At 42.3% G+C, this 26,352-nt stretch overlaps 1 protein-coding gene across 3 annotated transcripts in view; it reads right to left on the bottom strand.

Annotated features, from left to right (window-relative positions):
• Positions 1 to 26,352, bottom strand: part of SPATA13 (spermatogenesis associated 13) — an 80,356-nt gene that overhangs the window by 10,374 nt on the left and 43,630 nt on the right. For all 3 annotated transcript variants that reach the window (XM_069759064.1, XM_069759063.1, XM_069759065.1), the window contains 6 exons: positions 11,366 to 11,502; positions 8,509 to 8,688; positions 8,222 to 8,407; positions 7,130 to 7,309; positions 5,653 to 5,885; positions 786 to 915 (listed from right to left, as the gene is read on the bottom strand). In XM_069759064.1, coding sequence (XP_069615165.1) covers positions 786 to 915; positions 5,653 to 5,885; positions 7,130 to 7,309; positions 8,222 to 8,407; positions 8,509 to 8,688; positions 11,366 to 11,502 — 1,046 coding nt within the window. The remainder of the gene's footprint in view (positions 1 to 785; positions 916 to 5,652; positions 5,886 to 7,129; positions 7,310 to 8,221; positions 8,408 to 8,508; positions 8,689 to 11,365; positions 11,503 to 26,352) is intronic.

The following is a 26,352-nucleotide window of genomic DNA, read 5'->3' on the forward strand; positions in this document are numbered from 1 at the left end:
CAATTATAAAATGGGTGTTCAAAGTCTCCTGTGTGAATGGTACTGTAGTGAGCAGGCATGACCATCACTTCTATGGGAACGGTGGTCACAGATTGGCAATACCACATTCATGGAGAATGAATGGAGTGGCGGTCACGCATGCGCACTACCATGCTATTCACTTTGGTCACGCATGCGCACTTTCGGACACCTATTATCACGATTGGGGAGGGTCCCAGTGGTCTGACTCCCAGCAACATCCCTCTTGTTGGATAAACGTGTTGTTTAGCGACAACCCTGATAATTGTACACAGCCATTTCTTAGCCATAGTGGTTGTCACCGAGCTTTCCCAGATCACTTGATCACACACTTGCCTAAAGCATAGGATCAGATGATCACTCCAGAAGTAGATTTACAATTCTGCAGTCAAGAAAAGCTTGGCAACAATTCTATTAGGCCAAGCAAGTCCTGTAATACACACTTGGATGCAAAGTAGTCCTATAATTTCTGTTAAATCTGAATGTCAAGTAATATGGCGGTCATGAAACCTTTAAAGGGGTCAACACCCACCTTTTCTAGATTCCTGAACAGAAATGCTGTTATTGAGTATTATAACCCTTTTTTTAGGAGATGTACGGTTTAGAGTAATTCAAGGAATGCGCTCTTTGAAGAAAATAACGGCACAGTTCCAGTCACAGATTATATTGCACAGTTGTTTCACAATCCCCAAAACCATCACTTTAGGATTTTTTCATTTCCTAGCATGCTGATGATCAATATCTGCAGTACAAATCCAAGAACTCACCTCCCACCCAACTATAGAGACCTGCCAGCAGGCAATTTTGTCAATGCTCTCCAGGCGCCGTTTCCGCTCGTTAATTAAGCAGGCAACATTTTTCATGGCTTCATAAGCTTCTCTTATTTTGTTGTAATCCCTGCAATGTCAACAAATCAGGTGTTAAACATGTCAGAGCATATTCTAGAACACATGAAAAGGAATGGAAGGTGTTGACCAGTTAAAAAAAAATGAAGGATACCGACATTTTTTTCCCCAATACGACCATAGTGAGCAGGATTGTGTACAGAGTACAGGAAAAATCCACAACCATGCCGAAAGAATGGAAATTTATAACCAAATGAAACGGAGATGATAATCATATAAAAAAAACACATAAAATACAACTTCAAGCTCCGTTCACATCTGCATTAATGATTCAATCCTACATAGAAACCCCAATGCAGTGCTGGAGCGCCCTATGGATCCCACTAACTTATAATAGGCAAGACCCTGTTCTTTTTCAAATTCTGTTTGGGCAAAATAATAATAATAATTTGATTCATAGAAACATTTGTGAAAATTACCAGCTGCTTGCTATGAAGAACTGGTGGAAGCACACAGTCGAAAAAGTAGTCGAAAATCAACATGTGAAAATATTGTGGGACAAGGCATTTGGCTCACACCCAATTTAACCGTCGAGAAAAATAGGGAGTACCGTATATTGTCGATATAGCAATACCTGGAGATAGCAGGGCTGATAAAGATGAAAGGCATCAAAGACCTGAAAATCGAAATTCGAAGACTGGCACAAACCAGTAATTGTGTTATTAGTGGTCAACGGCACACAGTGCGGTCCCCAAAAACCTCAGGAATCGCTTTTAACTTATTGTTAACCAATTCACAGTCCGTAAATGGCAGTAAGAAGTGTGGCTCTGTGTACATCGTATGCCGATACATTACAGTTTCCTAGTTTCATGGGAAGAACCCGATGTGTAATGAAGGCAAACACCAACTAGTGACCTAGCAGTTGTGATTTATTAAGAAATAATAATAATTATTACTATTATTTATTTATAAATTTTTATGTTATTTATAGAGCGTCAACATAATCCATAGCACTTTACAATTCAGAGGGGAGATGAACAAACAATATCAAACCTCAATGAGTAACGTATAGTTTAACAATTCAAATAAGAAGAGTGCAGGCCCTTATCACATGAGCTTACAATCTATAAGGAAGGAGGAGGAACACAAAAGGTGGAAAGTGCTAATAGTATACCGTCCAGCCATCATTGTAATAAATACGAGTATTCATGTAAAGCTGCATGAACCGGTCAGCAGCCAGTAACGGCCTACATCCAGATATAACGTGCTACTGAGTGATTGGAGGGATGTGGAAACAGATGGTTGAAAGGACCAAATTCTGAGAAAAATGCAGTAAGTGAGAACTGAATGATCTTAGAGTAGTGAAGTGATGAGACAGGCATGCCTTAAAAGATGTGCTTTTTTTATGGCACGCTTAAAACTGTGGACCTAGCGAATTATCTGGATTGTCTGGGGTAGTGCATTCCAGGAAACTGGTGCAGCGTGAGAAAAGTCTTGGACACGAGAGTGAAAGGTTCGGATTATGGATAGTGATGAGCGAGTGTACTCGTTGCTCGGGTTTTCCCGAGCACGCTCTGGTGGTCTCCGAGTATTTGTTAGTGTTCAGAGATTTAGTTTTCCTCACCTCAGCTGCATGATTTACAGTTACTAGCCAGGCTGAGTACATGTGGGGGTTGCCTGGTTGCTAGGGAATTCCCACGTGTACTCAGCCTGGCTAGTAGCTGTAAATCATTCAGCTGAGGCGATGAAGACAATCTCCGAGCAGTTACAAATACTCGGAGACCACCCAAGCGTGCTCAGGAAAACCCGAGCGACGAGTACACTTGCTCATCCCTAATTATGGAGTATGTTTGTCTTAGATCATTATTAAAATGGAGAGCACAGGTAAGGGTGATGGACAGAGATGATGAAAGAGATATAGGGTGGTGCAATACTGTGGAGAAAATTGGTAGTGGTAGAAGACAGATGTAGAAGATGTGGAGTGGTGTAGAACTGTGGAGAGGACAGGTAGAATGGTAGAGAAAAATAAGGGAAGAGATATAGAGTGTTGCAGTACTGTGAAGAACTTTGTAGGTGAGTGTTATAAGTTAATGTTATAATCTGTAGTGGATACACAACCAGTGTAAGGGCTGGCACAGAGTAGGGGCATCAGTGTAGCAGGTGGACAGAAATATGAGCCTGACTGCTGCATTCAGCATAGTTTGGAGAATTGAGAGTTTAAAGAGAAAGACCTATTAGTACTGGGTGGCAATGATCATGACGAGAATGAATCAAAGCAACAGTAAGAGGATTTTCCATTAGGAATATGAGAAAAGACAGGATTCTGGAGATGTTTTTGATGTGTAAGTGACATGATCTGAGTGATATATAACCCCAAAACAGTGGGCATATTACTTGGGAGTTATGGTTAAGCCCCACACGGATATGGAATTTTAACACAAAATCTTTAGATTCCAACCTCAAAAATGAACCAAGAAGAATAGACAATGTAGCAGTGAGGAGCTGTATACTGCAAGTAATGAATGAGATGTCCATGCCATAGCGGTGACTGGAACCCTCTGTTCCATTTGGTATTTAATCCATGGATCTGAACTTCTAAAATATTCATATTCTCCCATAAATAAATTCCTAAATATTAGGGTCAGGAAAGCTGTGCACTCTCTCTCTTTCCCGGGATGGAAAGAATAGAATATTTTGAGCCATCACATTGCAGACCTTCTCCACTTTCCCCTGCTGTGCTCTAGCAAAGCCCAACACTGCTCTCATTGTGTTCCCGAGAGGACCATCCGTTAGCCCAGATAGAGCGAGGTCTGCGGTCACACGATACACCAAGAAGTATGGAGTGATAAGAGGAAGAGAAATTAAGAATATCATTGGGAGGCCAGGGAACTGCAGCAACGAGAGACATCAAAACAACGTTAAAAGCCAAGTGAGATGAATGTGTCAATTCAGGAGCGAACAGTGACAGCTTGTACTGAGGGCTGAGAAATGGCTTGGGAATTGTTCCAGAGGAGATAGACAACAAAGCCAGTGTGCTGGATACATATATCTCCCTTTCCTTAGAATTTAAATGAGAAGTCTTCTGGCTCAATAACCTCCCGTCTTCCCATCATTGCTCCTTATCAGTAGGTTTTCACACTTTTCTTATATTCAAGCACTGTAAATCATGCAAATAAAACATGCAAAAGAGTTTACACACTAGGGACAGTGCAGAATAAAAAAAAACTATGGCACCTCAGTTACATTCAGCAGGAAAATAACACAGTAGAGTCATTTGATAAAAGCATTTATTTTTTTTACTATATTTATAGAATTAAATCCATCTGAAGTAGAAGAGTCTCAAAAATAAGATTTTGTTTGATATATTTCTGTTCAGTCATCGTTGCTGAAAAATATAGTAAGGCTAAGTTCACACTGGGCGTTTTTGCGGCATTTTTTATGCCAATTTTCAGCTGCTTTTTACAGTACCAGCAAAGCCTATGAGATTTCAGAAATCTCATGCACACACTTTGTTTTTTTTTTTATTCATCAGTATTTTGTGCTTTGCATGTTTTTTTGGACATAGAGCGTGTCACTTCTTTCAGCGTTTTTCACCCATTGACTTGAATGGGTGGTGGAAAAACGCTGAAAAAAACTGCACCAAAAACGCAGGTATCAGGTTTTGCTGCGTTTTTTTTTGTGCCAAATCATCATTCTATGGACTAGGACATTTTTTTTTCCCAACACTAAACTTTATCAGCAGGCACAAGAGACAAATGTAGCATGCCAAAATCTCAGCAAAAAAATGCACAAAAACGCAAGGAAAACCTGCTTTTTTTTTGCCAAGAGAAAGTTTTGCGGCAGAAAAAAAAAAAAAAAAACACTAAAAAACGCCTAGTATGAACTCACCCTAAAACATTTTACATTTGCAAACATTGATATAATGGAAAACTACCACATTAAACGCGATGTCTATTCTGCAGGAGGAGCTGAAAAGATTGATATTTAAATTTAATGGGAAAGTAATTTTATATAAACTGTCATTCATTTATCTAAATCCATGCTCTTACTATGCTTAAGAGTCCAGTGGGTGGTGTTCCTAGTCAATGACTGTCATACAGGGAAGATTGTCAGAGATAACTCCTCCCACTGGACTCCCAAACATAAAAATGAATTAAAAAAAAAAGTCATACTGATTTTTCCCCCAATCCTTTACTTTATATTAATCTGCTCTTCCTGTATACTGTATATGTCACGATGCTGGGAGCTCAGACTACAAGTAAAACGAGACGTTAGTTTCTCTTTGAATCAATGCATACAATTGAATCAGAAGAAACTGGTCATAGGAAAGGAGTAGAAGATTCTAAAAGAGCTATAATAGATTTGCTTTTTTATTGTAATTTATTTTTTTTTATCAATATTTAGAATTTCATCTAGATAGTTTACAAGCGTTGAGTGGTAAAAGAATATTCAGCAATGCAAATATATAGTAAACCATACGATAAATTTATACTTATACTTATATATTTATTATACTATACTATATATATATATATATATATATATATATATATATATATATATATATATATATATATATATATATATATATATATATATTGTATATACTATACATTTTATATATTTATTATACTTATACTATACTATACTTATTAATAATAAATTGGCACTAATATTTCAGACAAACTTAAAAAAAAAAAATTAAAAAAAAATAAAAATACTATGTGTAATAGTTCCAACTAAAAAAACGTGAAGAAACAAATAAGTCATTTAGCGGCAAAGTTCCCACCTGTGGTCCTGGGTCGTGTACTTGAGTAGCTCAGCTAGCTGCAGAGGATACTTGCAGATCTTCTGGACTGGAGTCAGCAGGAAGCCATCAATAGCTATATCGATCATCTGCTGCAGTAGCCGACAGGCCTCAAAGAAGTGACGATATCTGCTGTGCTTCATCAGGTTGGAAAGCTCCAGGCAGGCGTTGGGGTGGTTGTTACAGTACTCGGAGTAGATTGAAAATCCTTCATGCTACATGTGTGTGCCAAAAAAAAAAAAAGGAAGCATCACAATATATGCCATTATCTTCCATGTAAGAAGTACAAGTATTTATTACCGTAATTGTCGAGATCATTCACAAAGCGTTTGACCTTGGTGATATAATCATTATTGTGATGTTTAATTTTTTTTTTTTTTTTTAGATGTTACTATGAGAGTTTACAAACCCTGTGAGTTTTTTTTTTGGCTAAGTTGAAAGTCAAATTGCTAAACCAAAAGTGTATGATAAAAGGTTTTATGCCAGGCTTGGACTGGCCCACAGGGGAGCAGGTAAATCCTCCGGTGGGCCCCTCTGCAGCAGTATCACTATTTGAGCAGGACCCCTGATTCGCTATGTACAGACCAATCCACCATCTCATCGTTTAATCAACAAACTACCCAGTTTATCGTTTTATAAAAAAACAAAGCAACATTTTTAAATTAGGATAATATAACCTTTGTATGTAGCTGTAGAGTGGGCCACCAGGGTCCGTGTCACCGTTGGTCCCTTGCCACTCCGGTCTGACATGGTGTTAAGCAATACATTCAGTTCTGGCCTTAGGTTACTTGATACCCTTTGAAGTTCTTCTATAGACAACTCCACCTTATGATGTACATGAATGTGCTTGAATAATTCCAACACAAAATTCTCAGTTACCATTGCCATAAGGTTTCGAAAAAAAGTAGCCTAAATAACACGATTCATTTAATTACACCAGGTCTCCTGAATGTGCCTTTCCATAAGATCGGTATCAAGGAGGCCATGCCATTAGGGATAGTGGAACCCCTCTCAGTAGTAACAGGGGACATTCCTCTGGCCACACATATGGTGGACCAGCTATAAGGTAGCTATACACATTAGAGGAATATTAACCAAACCTGCCAATTTCAGTGAAACGGGTGCCCTGGTGCTATCCGTATTCATGCACAATGGCAAATGTGAAGAAAATAAGGCTTGGGCATACTTTATTTCTACATGTGCTATCCTTTTGTTTCTACAGGAGAAGCTACCACCAGTAGTGACTGGCAATGGCTTATTCCTGTCTTCCTATTGAGAGCACATGAAGCTCTTCCAAGCCAAGCATGCCTTTCTATGGGATGGTACAGAGAATAATGTTGGGCTAATGGCCAGATTATATGCCAAAACCAAAATACCACTTTAAATCCGGGTACATACTAGGAACTTGTCGCCCAATCCAGTGCATAGTATTTTTTAAACTCACATATACGCAACTCACATTTTCAAGAAAGCAGCCCCCGATTTCACTCAGATGAGGCTCTTCTTTGTTGTATTGCTTCTCCAGGTTTTTATAAAATGTTTTCTGGAACCTATAGACCTCTTCAATATTTCCAAAGATGGTTTTGAGTTGTGCTTCAGTGAACATGCTTGTGTGCTTTCGACACTGCTTGATGTAGCCCTGAGATTGAAAAAAAAGATAAAAAAAAGATTTTTTTACTTTTAATTTTATTGGGACCAATATAGGAAGCATGGGCATAGAGCCTGGCATATAAGCGCAATCATTTTATACTATAAGCGTTGGTCAGCTGAAAATAAATATATTTTATTAGAAATGAGAGGACTGATTTGCGAAACTCTAGTTCATCGACCAAGTCAGTACTCTGTGACTGCTGGAGTGAGACCTCCAAAACTTCCTAGCTCCCAGCACTCTTGGCTTCTAATTTAATTAAAAGGGTTTGCGTGACATCATCGTTGCAGAGTGATATATGCACGATGTCTCACCAGCCCGGCTAATCAAAATAAAAAGCTGGGAATGCCGGGCAGTGAGGAGATTCGCAGACCTCCCGTAAAGTGGTCACAGATTACTGACCTGGACAATGGACTAGAGCCCTGTGAATTGATTCTCCCATCTCTGCGTTTGAATGTTCTTCAAATAGTAGGATGTAGGTCTTATTAACACACTTTAGAAAGATACCAAGATCTGAAGACATAAGCACTTCCATTTCCACACCAGATTAGGTTTTCTGTATTGACATCTAACCAATGATGTGTATGTAGGGTGTTTGCTGACTGGATCATTTAAATAGCTAAACATCCCCCTTGCTAGTCAGAACCAATGAACAGACCCGAGACTTCATTGATATTTTCTGAATCGCGCATTTTTAATTGAAAACCTCACCCCAGAACTCTATCTGCTTGAGGCAATTCTAAAATTCCTGTATTGCACATGTGTTACTTTGCATGAGCCTTGTAAAAACAAATTACTTCCTCCTCCAATACAAATTCAGAAAAAAATGGAACCTGCATATAAAACTAAGTGACTAAGTATGATGTATGTTTAGCGGTGGGGCGAGAGAAGCCTGCACTTTACCTCGCAGATGTCCTTCAAATGTTTAATGTAGACCCGTTCTGTGTTCATTATCTCTTGAATTACATTTGTTCGCATTTGCTCCTTGTTTTCAGTGCTCTTGTGACGATATTTAGCAATATCGGGGTCTTGATCTTCATCATGAAGGCTACCTGAGTTTTCAGAGATATCTTCTTGATTCACTCGTAACTAGAAATATGTAACACATTTTATTACTAAACTCAAGTTTCATGGTTTTGAGATTGAAAAGTTGGACACTATCTTATTTATGTGGCCAGTTGATTCCTTACCCTTACAAAACTTGCTGGAAACCAGGCTTCGGCATCTCCAATTCGCCCCCACCACCAGTCCTTATTTGAAGCTTCAAGAACTCGTATGACATCTCCAGCTTTGAAGGCCAACTCCTGATCATCCATGGTAACATGATCCCATAATGCTTCTGCATAAACTGTGCTACCATCACTTATCAGCTGAAAGAAAATACATAAAAAATAAATGACTAATGTCCCAATTAAAGCAGTGAGAAGGCGTCTAGTCTAACACAAAACATTTTGAAGTCACTGAATGGAAGGAAGATTCTTTTTGTGTGGTAATTAAGGGGAGCTTACAGCATACACTTTAGAGGTAATGTACAAATATATTCTTCCTCAAGACACCGCGAGATGTGTGATGCAAGTTTACCATACACATCAGACTAACGACGGTCAAACTTGCCAATAGCAGAAGATCCTGAAGACAGTCTGATGTCTATGGGGGCTCCCAAGATGAGGTCAGAGGGAAAGAGATCCAGCATGTCCAATTTCAGATTGCCGATCCTTTAGTTCTCCTTTAGAGATACCCCAGCACTAGCGATGTCAGACAGCGGCTCTCTTATACAGAACACAGGAGTGCCCAGCAGAGTGAGTGTTCATATTTTAGGCAGGGGTGGGCAAGATAGCTGTTGGCCAAATCATCATTTAAACCTTTGTTCGGCACACAGTTATCTACACTGTATGGGGTGCTGGTGGTCTTTACTCATTAGCTTATTTTTCAAACTGTTCAATTCCCACCACTCCAGAAATCACAAGCCAAATTAATCTTTACAGTCATCTTCTCAACCACATTTCAAATCAACAAATCTCTGAAAAATACAATCTAACTAACGTTCATAGACCACGCATCTCAATATGTGCAAAATAAGTATGTAAGGTAGGGAAAATAAGTATTTGATACACTGACGATTTTGCAAGTTTTCCCACCTACAAAGAATGGAGAGGTGTGTAATTTTTATCGTAGATACACTTCAACTGTGACAGAGAGAGCATCTAAAAATAAATACCAGAAATCACGTTGTATGATTTTTAAAATAAATTCCATTTTATTGCATGAAATGAAGTATTCAATCACCTACTAACCAGTAAGAACCTTGGCTCTCACAGACCTGTTTGTTTTTCTTTAAGAAGCCTCCTACTCTGCACTCATTACTTGTATTAATTGAACCTGTTTGAAATTGTTACCTGTATAAAAGACCTGTCCACACACTCAGTCACACTCCAACCTCTTTACCATGACCAAGACCTAAGAGCTGTCTAAGGACACCAGGAACAAAATTGTAGACCTGCACAAAGCTGGCATGGGCTACAGGACAATATTCAAGCAGCTTGGTGAGAAGGCAACAACTGTTGGCACAAATATTAGAAAATGGAAGAAACACAAGATGACTGTCAATTTTTCTCAGTGGGGCTTCATGCAAGATCTCGTCTCGTGGGGTAAGGAGGATTCTGAGAAAGGTCAGGAATCAGCCCAGAACTACACTGGAGGACCTGGTCAATCACTTTCAACCAGTCTCAAAACACTATCGTTAGTAACACACTATGCCGACGTGGACTAAAATCCTGCAGGGAACGCATAGTCCCTCTGCTCATGCCAGCAAATGTCCAGGCCCATTTGAAATTCCACAATGACCATCTACATCAGTGTTTTCCAAACTCCAGGCCTCACGGACCCCACAGGTCATGTTTTCAGGATTTCCTTAGTATTGCACAGGTGGTGGAAGTTTCATCAAGCCCTCAGGAATTCTCTCACCTGTGCAACACTATGGAAATCCTGAAAACATGACCTGTGGGGTCCGTGAGGACTGGAGTTTGAGAAACACTGATCTACATGATCCAGAGGAGGTATTAGAGGAGGTCATGTGGTCAGATGAGGCCAAAATAGAACTTTTTGGTATGAACTCCACTTGCCGTGTTTGGAGAAAGAGGAAGAATAAGGATGAGTATATTCCCAAGAACACTGCCCCGTGAAGCATGGTGGGGGAAACATCATATTTTGGGGGTGCTTTTCTGCAAAGAGGAAAGGGTGACTGCACCGTATTGATGGATGGGGTCATGTATCATGAGATTTTGGCCTACAACCTCCTTCCCTCAGTAAGAGTATTGAAGATGGGTCATGGCTGGATCTTTCAGCATGACAATGACCCGAAACACACAGTCAAGACAACTAAGGAGTGGCTCCGTTAGAAGTATTTTAAGGTCCTGAAGTGGCCTAACGAGTCTCCAGCCCTGAACGCAATAGAAAATATTTGGAGAGAGTTGAACCTCAAATGTTGCCCAGTGACAGCCCTGAAACCTGAAAGATCTGGAGAAGATCTGTATGAAGAGTGGGCCAAAGTCCCTGCTGCAGTGTGTGCAAACTTGGTCAAAAACTAGAGGAAACCTCTGTAATTGAAAATGAAAGGTTTCAATACCAAATATTAAGTTCTGTTTTCTACTGTATTACAAACTTATTTAATGCACTAAAATGCAAATTAATTATCTAAAAACCATACTATGTGATTTTTGGATTTTTTTTTTAAGTTTCTGTCTCTCACAGTTGAAGTGTACGTACGATAAAAACCTCTCCATTCTTTGTTGGTGGGAAAACTTGCAAAATCAGCAGTGTATCAAATACTTATTTTCCCCACTGTATCAATAAAATTATTATGGCTGCAGATTATACTACATTCGATGCAACCATACTATTAAACTCATAAAAGCAAATCCAATTTCAAATACTCCTTTCTTTACTAGTTTTATAAATGACACACAGTAGAAGTTTTGGATTGGTGCCCAAGAGTATCAAACAAAAACATCCCGTTACAATCTTCTATCACAATACACTATTATCTACCTCATTGATGGCCAGCTGCTCCCCTCCTGGCTGTAGGTATCTTGGACTGGCCTGGTAGCGATCATCAAAGCTGTACTCCTCCTCGCTGCCATTGTCATCGACCAAAGTCGTAGACTCTGCTCCTCCATCAGTAGAGACTACAGAAGAACCATTCAATAAATAAGTGACTCATGGAAAAGGTTTCCAATCTGGCTTCAAGTTCTGTTCAGTTGGCATACGTGAGGCTGACGGATAATCCCTAAAAGTCAGCACAGTTATGAAGAGGCAAGACTTCATCACATTGACTTTCTAGTCAAGCACCTTCACACTGGTGATCCTGTATAACAGCAGAAACTGCACCATGAAGTCCCGGACACATAAATACATACATACTCTATGGTGTGCTTTCTGTAGGTTAAGAAATAATCAACTTTAAGAACACAATGGTGATCTCAAATAGTCAAACTGTTGACTTTAATTTTGTTAAAAAAATGATGGCAGAACATGAAGGCCCCAATACCTTAGGGTACCGTCACACTATACCATTTCGATCGCTACGACGGTACGATTCGTGACGTTCCAGCGATATCGTTACGATATCGCTGTGTCTGACACGCAGCAGCGATCAGGGATCCTGCTGAGAATCGTACGTCGTAGCAGATCGTTTGGAACTTTCTTTCATCGCTGGATCTCCCGCTGTCATCGCTAGATCGGTGTGTGTGACACCGATCTAGCGATGCGATCCAGCGATGCGTTCGCTTGTAACCAGGGTAAACATCGGGTAACTAAGCGCAGGGCCGCGCTTAGTAACCCGATGTTTACCCTGGTTACAAGCGTAAAACTAAAAAAAAACAAACAGCACATACTTACATTCTGGTGTCCGTCAGGTCCCTTGCTGTCTGCTTCCCGCACTGTGACTGCCGGCCGTAAAGTGAAAGCAGAGCACAGCGGCTGTGCTTTCACTTTCACTTTACGGCCGGCAGTCAGTGAGTGCGGGAAGCAGACGGCAAGGGACCTGACGGACACCAGAATGTAAGTATGTGCTGTTTGTTTTTTTTTTAAGTTTTACGCTTGTAACCAGGGTAAACATCGGGTTACTAAGCGCGGTCCTGCGCTTAGTTACCCGATGTTTACCCTGGTTACCCAGGGACCTCGGCATCGTTGGTCGCTGGAGAGCTGTCTGTGTGACAGCTCCCCAGCGACCACACTACGATTTACCTACGATCACAGCCAGGTCATATCGCTGGTCGTGATCGTAGGTAAATCGTATAGTGTGACGGTACCCTTAGACAAATGTTGGCCCAAACCTGACAATATACTTTAGATGGATTAAGTGACAGTTTAATGTGTATGAGGGCCCTGGACAACTGATAATTGCAGGAGATGTTGATCATGTCAGATCTCAGATTGCCGATTACTTTGTTCTCCTTGAGATAAGCTGTCGCGAGTGATGTCTGATGATGGCCTTCCCATAGAAAACACAGTAGCACTTGATGGCTGTCGGCCAAGCGATCTGCTGACAACCACCTAAAGTGTGTATGGTCGAATTTAGCCATCTAAAGACTTTCAACACTTTTATATAAAGCCAAGCCCTGTGTATTGTATGGTCTACATATCTGTATTAAATACCTTCTCTAAGTAAAGTTCTCCATGATAAACTACATAGGATTTGGACAAACCATTATGGCCGAAAATGAAACTACTCCCTACTACAGTACTTTACTGGATATGTCTTGAAGGGCGTCCAAACATAGAAATTGCACCAGGGCCCCATGCGAAAGTGGGCCTCCAGGGCTCAGCAGCCTTAAGTAGAGATCCTTGCCAGACAAGGTTTTAATTGCAAGCTATGCCTGGTTTACCCCATTCAGATGAGGCCTGGTTCGGCACATGGAGAGGCAGGACACTAGTGATAGGGACCATCCATAATTAGGTACACCTTGATGGGGTTGGATGGGTTTTTTGCTCTGATCAAAAAATGCAAAATAATTACCTCACATTAGCGTTTACAGCAATAGTGGAGTTTATATATTCATTAAATCGCAATCAGATTTTTATTATAATCGACAAGATAATCCTAACTTGGAGATTCAACTACGACTATTCAGTATTCTAAATCACATTAATGCACGTTCGGCTCAGGAAAACATGCATCTTAATGTTTATGGAGGAGGAAGGGGGCGGCCTAAATAAATATCAAATCTACAAAGCCTGGTTTACAATAGACCCCGAGGACTTCCATACACAATCAGAAAACAGAAGCTGCTGCCATCTTCTAATTTATAATCCACCTCGAGGTCCATTTAGACAAGCGAGTGTTCATGGGATGTTCATTCCCGATTATTGGCAGTTGTGTATATGCTGGCCATCACCCAACAATGGAGCAAAGAACTTTCTTTGGGTGATTAGACCTTCAACATGAAAATCAGAGTTAACGGCAGTCGATAACATGATGCTGTATAGGGACAGAATGATCGTAAAAGGGGCTTTTCTGGTCCAATCAGCCTGTGTAAACCAGTCAGTAAACAACCAGCGATTGACTTGTATATGCGTTCAAGAACAGGTTGAAATTCACCCATCTAATTAATGTGTGCCATTAGTATAAAGTTCTCTGGGGATTTAATTTAGTGTAGGAGCCACAAGACGGAAACTAAAACATGAACATATTTAAGATTATCTAAGCCAGTGTTTCTCAACAGCAGATGACAATCTTCTGGCGGTGGCTTTTCTCCTGGAGCACACAAAGATCAACAGTCGGGAACACTAAGCATTGACTGGATGCCCCCATATACATTGGATTGTCAGATGCAGCCAATGTTAGTCTAACATTTATACGAGCCTTTACACCCTTTATACATTAAAAATGTGCACACTCGGCTAAAAGGGGCATGGATGTCAATGGGGGTTGTGCGAGAAAAGATGTCCATAGAATAAAGGTTGGCCAACAGCTGTCTAAAATCTATGTCCAACTTTTTGTGAACCACTCCTGATGTTACTTATGTCCACACACATCCATGAACCAATCTCCAGCTCAGACCGACAAGAGAACAGTTTTCTGGAGTTTAAGGCTAAGTTCACACTGGGCGTTTTTTTTATGCAAATATTCAGCTGCGTTTTACAGTACTAGCAAAGTCTATGAGATTTCAGAAATCTCCTGCACACAGCTTGTTTTTTTGTTTTTCAGTATTTTGTGCTTTACATGGTTTGTTTCACAATGGAGCATGTCATTTCTTGCAGTATTTTCAGCATTTTTCACCCATTGAAATGAATGGGTGGTGAAAAATTGCTGAAAAAAATGCACCAAAAACGCAGGTATTATTATTATTATTTATTGTTATAGCGCCATTTATTCCATGGCGCTTTACATGTGGTATCAGGTTTTGCTGTGTTTTTTGTGCCAAAACCTGATTCTATAGAATAGGACTTTTTTTCCCCCAATACTAAACTTTATCAGCATGCAAACACCGCAGCAAAAAAAATGTACAAAAAAAATGCAGCGAAAAACATGCTTTTTTCTGCAGCATCTTTCCTGCCAACAGATCAGGTTTTGCTGAAGAAAAAAATTTGCTGAAAAATATAAAATACACACAAAAATATAAAAAAATAATCGGAAGTCATTAAAAAGGTAATATGTTCCGTATAATATTCCATTTTCCTGTCCTGTGCAATCCTGCGTTATCCTGTGCAATCCTGCGTTATCCTGTGCAGTACTTCTCTCCTGTGATGGCGCTACAGGAAAACTGAACACTTGCTGTAATTCCTTTCAGATCACAACTGATCGCTGAAGGTGCAGAAGATACTGATCTGGTTATTACCATGAGTTTTTTTCTAACCAGCCCCTTTAATACCTACTTACAGAACTCACTGGAATAATAATGTATTATTGCACACACACTTCGATCTGCTTCATAGTGGTCGCGGCCCGGTACTGCATATCACGTCTGCCCTCTATTGAATTAACTAGCGGGAGGATATGGAGAATGTGGCCGCTGACACTATGATGGAGCTGGGCACTTCCAGCTGCCACCGACACCAGGAACAGTTGATCTGCAGTTGTACCGGGTGTCTCACCCCCCCCCCACCCCACTGATCAGATATTGAGGAATTATTCCAAGAATAAGCCATCAATGTATAAAGTCCCAGACAGTCCCTTTAAGCTTCTTGTTTTTAAAAAACCTCAACACATTTAAAAGGACAAGACAACAATACCTTTACTAATTTTGACTGGACAATCCCGTTCCATTTACAGCTATTCTTACTGACCATAGATACACAGGCACGCTCACTTTGGCGGAGTGTGCATGTGTTTTAGGAGCAAATCCCTGTCAGACCTCTGATGGAAGCCTATTTCCAGTTAGAACATACACTTGGGAGAGTGTCTTGAGGGGCAAAGTCGGAATCCACTACACACACACAGAAGATGGCCGATCCTGTAGAACAATTTTGGTTTTAATCTACTGTGTATGGGAGCCTTAAGATCCATCCATAAGACCTTAAAGAGGACCTGTAAGTTGCGCAAATAGAAAAAGTTAAATACTTTGGATGAATCCCTGAGATTCCCCGATTCTCCAACTCTTTCACGTTTTTCACTACGCCACTTCATTGCAGAGATATTCACATTTGTTTTTTTCTGATATACCGTATGTGAAATCTCTATTTGCAGCTCAACTGGACGTTTCTTCAGAATCTTCTCTGGGGGCGTGCGCTTTCACCACTCCTTCCCAGACATTATTGATCACAGCAGCAGCTGATATAGCAGTCTGAGACACTGCTGAACTGTGATTGGCAGCATCTGTATGGAATAGGTAAGAGTGCACACCACCAGCGAAGACTCCAAAGAAATTGCCAGTTGAACTGCAAGCAGAGACTTCACATGGTGCGCTCCAAGTCCTAAAGAAACAAATGTGAACATCTCTGCAATGGAGTGACGCAGCACAAAGCGGAAAAGAATCAGTTGACCTCAGGGATTTTTCGAAAGTATTTAGCTCACTTTATTTTAGCAAGTGACAGATCTTCTTTAATGTTAACGTAGATTTAGAAACTGGAGCCAATGAAAAAAATACACCTTCTTGTAATGTATGGACAATGTATGTGTGGCACCCCAGGAGTTCAGGTACCACAGTGGTATTGCCTTCCTCTCGGGTGGTGATCTAGGGTGATGCCATGCCTGGAAACGAGGTGAATCCCTTTGGCAAGTAAGCTTTACATTCAATACGTTCTGACTCCAGGCCAGAAGGGGGAGCTCTGAACCAGGTTGAAGGGGAACTTCCCTATATACATTCTTGTCTGGAGGAGGAGTTAGTCTGTAGCAGACAGACAGTGAAGGAGCACAGGAGAGATCAGGAGCTGGAGGAGAGCTGCGAGTGGGCTCTCTCTAAGCTAGAAACTGGGCACTGGGAGCCCGAGGTCGTGAGGAACTACAAGTCCCACGGCAGAACCGGAGGGCAGGAAACTGAAAGTGAATTGTCCACATTACACCTGAGGTACAGCAATGTCCAGAGCCTGAAGTCCCCGTGAATAAAGACCCCAAGGAAACGGCTCAAGTTGCCTACCGTGCAGGTACTGTCCCAGGACAGGGAGGAATGAGGACCTTGTAGGGAAGCCACAGGCAGCAAGGGACTATCAGTCAGCACATAGTGGAAGGCTACCAATCTGACCTGACCAAGGGGATTCAAACCATTTCTCGGCTGCCTGGACTCCACCGTCACCTGTTGCCAGTACCCTGGACTGAAACTGACTGCCAACAGTAAACCAGGTAAAGACATTGCAACCCTGTGTCCTCTGTTTATTCTGGCACTACACCACTCTGGCCAAATACATCGGGAGCCCTGGGGACCCCGCTTTACCTGTGGGAAGTGACACTATCTTTGCTGCAGCACCATCGCCTCCAGAGGACCCCTTTTAAGCAGCATCGGTCACCCTAACAGAGTAACACAGGTGGTGTCACAAACTTTTATTATTTTCACATCCCCTTTAAAGACTATCCCATTTACTTGGGTGCCCAGGGCCACGGACTGGGTCGCAGCCACCATGACCAACCCTTTAATAACGACCGGACCCGGTACCGAGTACCCAGTTCTCTGGCGGGCGCTCCATATGGACTGGTTGGCATGGACATCCGCTGGTTGGAATTGACTTCCAACCCTCAAAAAAAAAGGTGAGGTGGAAGCCTTGATAGCCCTCCTTCGACCCATCCTCGGTATCTAGCTATCGCCCGATATCTCTTATCCCTTATGCCTCAAAATTACTGAAACAACATGTCCATCTTGAACTGTCCTCCCACCTCTCCTCCTGCTCCCTCTTTGACCGGTTACAGTCTGGCTTCCAACCCCACCACTCAACTGAGATTGCCCTAACTAAAGTCACCAATGACCTACTAACTGTCAAGAGCAAGCGACACTACTCTGCCCTCCGTCTCCCGGACCTGTCTTTTGCCTTTGACACTGTAGACCACTCCCTTTTGCTGCAGATCCTCTCATCTCTTGGCATCACAGACTTGGTCCTATCCTGGATCTCATCATATCTGACAGACCGAACATTCAGTGTCTCCTTCCCCCACACCACCTCCTCACTCCGCCCCTTGTCTGTCAGTGTTCCTCAAGGCTCTGTTCTAGGACCCCTACTCTTCTTCATCTAAACCTTCGGCCTGGGACAGCTCATATGATCCCACGGTATGCAGTATCAGCTCTACGCTGATGACACGTAGATCTACCTATCCGGACCTGACCTCACCTCCTTACCAAAATCCCACACTGTCTGTCTGCTATCTCAGCCTTCTTTTCTGTTCGCTTTCAAAAATTGAACATGGACTAAACAGAATTCATCATCTTTCCCCCATCTCACTCTACCCCTTCACCAGACCTAACTATCAAAGTCAATGGCTGCTCACTTTCTCCAGTCCCACACGCCCGATGCCTCAGGGTGATCCTCAAACTCTGCCCTCTCTTTCAAGCCACATATCCAAGCCTTTGCCTCCTCCTGCCATCTCAAACTCAAAAATATCTCCCGGATCCGTGCATTCCTTGACCGCGACACCACAAAAACACTAGTGCATGCCCTTATCGTCTCCCGCCTTGACTACTGCAACATCCTACTCTCTGGCCTCCCCTCAAGCACTCTGGCACCACTCCAATCCATCCTACACTCTGCTGCCCGACTAATCTACCTGTCTCCCCGCTATTCCCCAGCCTCTCCCCTATGCCAAGCCCTTCACTGGCCTATCGCCCAGAGACTCCAGTTCAAAACCCTTACAATGACATACAAAGCCATCCACAACCTGTCTCCTCCATACATCTGTGACATGGTCTCCTGGTACTTACCTACACGCAACCTTCGATCCTCTCAAGATCTCCTTCTCTACTCCCCTCTCATCTCTTCTTCCCACAACCACATCCAAGACTTCTCCCGTGCTTCCCCCATACTCTGGAACTCTCTACCACAACACATCAGACTCTCGCCTACCATAGAAACCTTCAAAAAGAACCTGAAGACTCATCTCTTCTGACAAGCCTACAGCGTGCAGTGCTCCTGAGTCTACTGAACCCCCGCATGACCAGCTCTACCCTCTCCTAGTGTTTCATCACCCATCCCCTGCAGACTGTGAGCCCTCGCGGGCAGGGACCTCCCCCTCCTTATGTAGCTGTATGCCTTGTTTTTTGCTCATGTTTAATTGTATTTGTCTATATTTGCCCCCTTTTTACATGTAAAGCGCCATAGAATAAATGGCGCTATAAAAATGTATAATAATAATAATTATAATAATAATAGCCCTGTTTACTATGAAAAGTGCCATAGATGATGTGATATTTTGACACACAAAGCCGAATCTTCGGTCAGTGATTGCACAATAAAGTCATATCGAATGTGACCATAAAACCACAAGCTGCAGGAATCTAGACTTTATACAACACACAGGTAATTAAAACTGGAAATGACAGTAAAGTAATCCGTTACTGGACAGTCGATTACAGAAAGCCAGAAGATAAAATGCCGCTGCAGTACACACACACGTCTCGTCAGCGTGAGGAAAGTAGTCTCCTAAAGAGCAATGCTCCTCTGGGAAATTTAATATGCAAACTGCCTCTTTAGAGAGGAAGAGGACTTGAACTCTACAATGCCACCTGTTGGAAGCAGCGATCCTACAAGTCGTTAGTGACTTGTAAAATTGAAGCTTCCAACAGTCCCAGTCCTCTGAGGAGGCATTCGCTTATTAAATAGACACAGTCACTATTGCAGCCAGGCTCTATTGAAGCGAATGGCATCTATCTGTAATACCACATAATTAGTATGTGTAAAAACCCCTCTAAAGATGGAAATTATAGCCCCAGTCTCCTGAGGAAGCCTATTAAGGCGAAACTTGTTGAGGTAGTTATGAATGGATATTAGTCACTCTAGTGAATCTTGTCGACACTACTAATGATACTCATCATAATGGTCCTTTGTTGTGCCATGGACTGCATGCACCGTGGTTGCTTAGGATAGACTAGTACTAACAAGTTGTTTAAAATAACTAGCAAAATAAATAGGATTTGCTAAACTGAAAAATATGATTTCATATGAAATTAATTAATACAAGATCACTTCAGCAATTTTTAACATTATAGACCACTTTAATTGAAATTTAATAAAAGTCACATTTTATTGCATCCCTTAAAATAGGCCTTATTTACCCGTCTGGGTAATCTAAGTCTGGGTAATCCAATTGTAATACCAGACACAACCTGTAAGCAGGAGTGGCACTGTTTGTGGAATCAAGGTGCCACACAGTGCCTGCACGTCACCGGCGAGAGCAGCATTATGTAGAGACAGAGACCCAGATTCCAACCTACTGGGCTGCTTGCTGTCATTTTGAGAAAATCCCTGTTTTATCTGCTGAAGATCTAGCAGTTCTCTGAATGCTGAGCTCTGTGTAACCCCGCCCACACCACTGATTGGCAGCTTTCGGCGTGTACACTGTGCATAGGCAGAAAGCAGCCAATCAGTGGTAGGGATGGGGTTATCGAAGACTACATGGCAGCAAGTTTACTAGTCCTCTAGTGAATCTTCTGATAAAACAGTGATTCTATCAAAACTACAGCAAGCAACCCAGGTTCTCTGCCTCTATATTATGCTGCTATGGATTTCAATGGTATCTGCATTATACTGCATTGGCAGGCACCTTTGGGGAATCGTACTGTGCAGGTGGGAGGCAAATGGTCTGGAGTAATTCACAGTAGGGGTAACATACTGGGTGAGGGCCATTTTTGGGGGACAGCATACTGTATGGGGGTCATGAAAGGGGAATTGTTGTGGGTGAGAACACTAAGGGCATGTGCACACACAGCTTTCAATGTGTTTTTTCTTTTTTTTTTGGGGGGGGGGGGTGAGGAAGGGGTCCGGTCCAGGAAAAAAGAAAAAAAAGCTTGCAAGAATTACTATTACTATCTATTGTGAAACAACTTTGATGTCCAAATAACCAACTAACCGCCTCCTGCTGTTGATCAATGGTGTGTATCCAAAAAAGCCTTCCCTCCAGAAACTCATGTAGATGGGATTTTGACAGCGTCCTGATCAGGGGAATACAACCTATTCATTCATTAGGGGTTAGTGACAAGACTGAGGAGACAATTGGATTAGCTCCAAGCTAATGGACAGGCAGCAACAATGTCAGACTGGTGGGCCAGTCCAACCCTGGGTAGCAGCAGAGCAATAGATCTTCGGCCTGAAATAAGACTATTCTCAATAGTTCAAAAGTTTCTATGTAACCTTCAAAACTGACCCCAGACAAAGACTTCTCACTGCATGACTAAGTGCAATGTGCCACCTGCAGCTGTAATATCAGCCATGAGAGGTATGAAGCCAAAAGCCTCGCACGTGCCTCGTAGAGCAGATGCCGTGAAAACCATTTGTTCCACTTCATTTCTACCTGCAGAAAAGATGCCACCGGGGATCATTTGTGGAGATACGAGACCCAGCCTGGCAGTAGCCCAGTAATGAGCGCTCGGCGCACCGCACCCGGGATTATGGATTGCTTCCTAATTCTCTATGGAGCACATCTGTCAGGAAGCTCATGATTCCTGCATTCTCAATATTACAATGCTTAAAATGCTGTATTTTATTAATTTATTTACTAGTGTAAAATTAAAATGAACAGTAGTGGATGATGTATATCTTATATTATTTTAAGGGGTTGTCTATCACTAAAAAAAAAAAAAAATACATATACAGTGGGGCAAAAAAGTATTTAGTCAGTCAGCAATAGTGCAAGTTCCACCACTTAAAAAGATGAGAGGTGTCTGTAATTTACATCATAGGTAGACCTCAACTATGGGAGACAAACTGAGAAAAAAAAATCCAGAAAATCACATTGTCTGTTTTTTTATCATTTTATTTGCATATTATGGTGGAAAATAAGTATTTGGTCAGAAACAAAATTTCATCTCAATACTTTGTAATATATCCTTTGTTGGCAATGACAGAGGTCAAACGTTTTCTGTAAGTCTTCACAAGGTTGCCACACACTGTTGTTGGTATGTTGGCCCATTCCTCCATGCAGATCTCCTCTAGAGCAGTGATATTTTTGGCTTTTCGCTTGCCAACACGGACTTTCAACTCCCTCCAAAGGTTTTATATAGGGTTGAGATCTGGAGACTGGCTAGGCCACTCCAGGACCTTGAAATGCTTCTTACGAAGCCACTCCTTCGTTGCCCTGGCGGTGTGCTTTGGATCATTGTCATGTTGAAAGACCCAGCCACGTTTCATCTTCAATGCCCTTGCTGATGGAAGGAGGTTTGCACTCAAAATCTCACAATACATGGCCCCATTCATTCTTTCATGTACCCGGATCAGTCGTCCTGGCCCCTTTGCAGAGAAACAGCCCCAAAGCATGATGTTTCCACCACCATGCTTTACAGTAGGTATGGTGTTTGATGGATGCAACTCAGTATTCTTTTTCCTCCAAACACGACAAGTTGTGTTTCTACCAAACAGTTCCAGTTTGGTTTCATCAGACCATAGGACATTCTCCCAAAACTCCTCTGGATCATCCAAATGCGCTCTAGCAAACTTCAGACGGGCCCGGACATGTACTGGCTTAAGCAGTGGGACACGTCTGGCACTGCAGGATCTGAGTCCATGGTGGCGTAGTGTGTTACTTATGGTAGGCCTTGTTACATTGGTCCCAGCTCTCTGCAGTTCATTCACTAGGTCCCCCCGCGTGGTTCTAGGATTTTTGCTCACCGTTCTTGTGATCATTCTGACCCCACGGGGTGGGATTTTGCGTGGAGCCCCAGATCAAGGGAGATTATCAGTGGTCTTGTATGTCTTCCATTTTCTAATTATTGCTCCCACTGTTGATTTCTTCACTCCAAGCTGGTTGGCTATTGCAGATTCAGTCTTCCCAGCCTGGTGCAGGGCTACAATTTTGTTTCTGGTGTCCTTTGACAGCTCTTTGGTCTTCACCATAGTGGAGTTTGGAGTCAGACTGTTTGAGGGTGTGCACAGGTGTCTTTTTATACTGATAACAAGTTTAAACAGGTGCCATTACTACAGGTAATGAGTGGAGGAAAGAGGAGACTCTTAAAGAATAAGTTACAGGTCTGTGAGAGCCATAAATCTTGATTGTTTGTTTCTGACCAAATACTTATTTTCCACCATAAAATGCAAAAAAAATTATAAAAAAACAGACAATGTGATTTTCTGGATTTTTTTTTCTCAGTTTGTTTCCCATAGTTGAGGTCTACCTATGATGTAAATTACAGACGCCTCTCATCTTTTTAAGTGGTGGAACTTGCACTATTGCTGACTGACTAAATACTTTTTTGCCCCACTGTATATGTCCTTATCAATCTGCTCAGGTGTTCGTTGTTGATAACCAATCTTACGATTTTGTCGATATTGTTGTTGTCGATCAGCTACTGTATCGTTGTTCGGATTTTCCTCTTAAACACCGGAGACCAGAACTGTGCACAGTATTCTAAGTGTGGTCTAACTAGTGACTTGTATAGAGGTAAAATTATATTCTCCTCATGAGCATCTATGCCTCTTTTAATGCATCCCATTATTTTATTTGCCTTTGTAGCCGCTGCCTGACACTGGCCACTGAATTTAAGTTTGTCATCCACCCATACACCCAGGTCTTTTTCATTGACGGTTTTGCCCAGAGTTTTAGAATTAAGCACATAATTATACATCTTATTACTTCTACCCAAGTGCATGACCTTACATTTATCCCCATTAAAGCTCATTTGCCATTTATCAGCCCAAGCTTCTAGTTTACATAAATCATCCTGTAATATAAAATTGTCCTCCTCTGTATTGATTACGCTGCAGAGTTTAGTGTCATCTGCAAATATTGAAATTCTACTCTGAATGCCCCCTACAAGGTCATTAATATGTTAAAAAGTAGAGGGCCCAATACTGACCCCTGTGGTACCCCACTGCTAACCGCTACCCAGTCCGAGTGTGTTCCATTAATAACCACCCTTTGTTTCCTATCCCTGAGCCAGCTCTCAACCCACTTGCACATATTTTCCCCTATCCCCATTATTCTCATTTTATGTATCAACCTTTTGTGTGGCACCGTATCAAAAGCTTTTGAAAAGTCCATATACACTACATCCACTGGGTTCCCTTGGTCCAATCTGGAACTTACTGGGTTGGGGGCGGGATTGTGTGTGGTGATGGGCTGGGGGGGGCGTGATTGTGTGTGGTGATGGGTTGGGGGGCAAGATTGTGTGTGGTAATGAGGTGGGGGGCAGGATTTTGTGTGGTGATGTGGTGGGTGGCGGAGCTACTGTGCAGGGGGCAGGATTAGCGAGTAATCACAATGCATATATATATATATATATATATGTTGCGCCGCCTCTTTAAGTGCAATAATTACATACAAAGCGGCTGACAATTTCACACGCTGAATACCCATCACTTGAGTCTATCAGTGCTACCGACAGAATACAGACTGCTGCAGTAAAACAGGAGCCTGATGTATGATAGATGATGAATTAGACATCCCCCATCACCTTGTATATCATCATTACTGGATGGCTAGGGGATAAAGTTCATCTTAATTTTAGGAATTTCCAAACATATTATTTATAAAATAAAAAACAATAATTTTACTTATAGTAAAGTGCTGTAGAATATGTTTGCACTATATAATTCTTTAAAGGTTTGAGAAATATAAAGTGTATCTGCGGCTAGCTCCTGTGGTTAGCAATGCAGCCTAGCAGCGCTGGGGCCCTGGGTTCAAATCCCATCAAGGACAGCATCTCTAAGGAGTTTGTATGTTCTCCCCGTGTCTGCTGGGTTTCCTCCACATCCAAAAGATATACTGACAGGGTATTTAGACTGTGAGCCCCAATGGGGACAGTGATGATAATGTCTGTAAAGCGCTGGGGAATTAATGGCGCTACATGAGTGAGTAAAATAAATAAATATTCATTCATTTTTGGGCTCTGTAATATTCTGGCCAAGGAGCCGGTTACTTCACAATTTATCATACGCTTACAATTCTTCAGATTCCCAATAATGCACCAGGGAAAGGGTTAAAAGTGTGCAGACGTCTGGACTTTCCTGAATAATGTGGATATGGAATCTGGAATTAGAACAGTAATTGATTCTCCTCTTCCCTTTCTGTAGAGCGAGATGTTCCCTGCAGTTAACGCAAGGCTCAAATCCTAATCCCGGTTTCTGGCTCCCGCCGGCTGTCTGCAGCGCCTCCATGTGCAGCACATATCAGCAGAGCCCACATCCCAAGTACCCGAATTCTCGTCTACCCCAACTACTTCCCAAAAGGCAGACAAACACCAGCATCCGCACACCTACCCGTATGAAGGCTTTCCAGGCTCCAGAATCGGGCCATTTCCCCTCTGGCCACCATGCTTTTATAGGAAAAAAAGGAAAAATGCACAAAACTAAGCCAAAAACAAATATACAGCAGGTACCAAAAAAAGGGGAAAGACACTCAGTCAACATGAGAGGCTGCTGCCACAAGCCGGCTGTGGAAAGAGCTTATTCATTGCCTCCATCCTCCACGCCTGCAGTTCAGGCCAGACACTAGGAGGGAACTGACAGATCAACGTTATGTGCTGCTGCAAATTTGGCTGCTAAAATGACGACACCGTGGGGTACCCTTAGGGAGGAAGCGAAAACACTAAACATCAATATGAATGCAGTCTACGAGCCGGCTCTGCTGCCAACCGGACTATAAAGCGGAAGGAGCCGGAGATGAACTCCTAGCATCATCGGCATCCACTTCAAGATAGATAGATAGATAGATTTTAAACTTTAGATTTTCTAATTGGTTTTAAGGGTTTTTGTTATTTTTATGCCTTCAAAAGGGATATTTTGCATTTCGTAGGTAGGATATTGAAAGAAAGAAGAGCACGCAGTGCCAAACAGTAGTGATGAGCGAACGTTCTCTGATATGGTGTTATCGGAGCATGCTTGGTGCTAACCGGGTGAGTTCGGCGTGCTCGAAAAATATGCTCGAGTTCCCCAACCTGCATGTCTCACGGCTGCTCCCTGACCCTACTCCTATACTCAACTGCCGCAGTCTTCACGCTTTATCACCGCCGCTCCCATCAGTCTCCGGTGGTTTGTCACCTGCCAGATCTTTCCAGCATTTCATGGAGTGAGCCGTAGCTCACAACTATATATAAGTCCACGAAAGCCTCGTCCTGGCCTTGCCCTGGCATTGTTCTAGCCTTGTTCTGGCATCGTCCTGGCCTCGTTCTGGCATTGTTCTGGCCTCATCCTGGCATCGTTCTAGCCTTGTTCTGGCCTTGATCTGGCCTCGTTCTAGCCTCGTTCTGGCCTCATCCTGGCATCGTTCTAGCCTTGTTCTGGCCTCATCCTGGCATCGTTCTAGCCTTGTCCTGGCCTCGCCCTGGCATTGTTCAAGCCTTGATCTGGCCTCGTTCTGGCCTCATCCTGGCATCGTCATAGCCTTGTTCTGGCCTCATCCTGGCATCGTTCTAGCCTTGTTCTGGCCTCGCCCTGGCATTGTTCAAGCCTTGATCTGGCCTCGTTCT

This window comes from Ranitomeya imitator, chromosome 3 (assembly GCF_032444005.1).
Source record: "Ranitomeya imitator isolate aRanImi1 chromosome 3, aRanImi1.pri, whole genome shotgun sequence".
Lineage (NCBI taxonomy): Eukaryota > Metazoa > Chordata > Amphibia > Anura > Dendrobatidae > Ranitomeya > Ranitomeya imitator.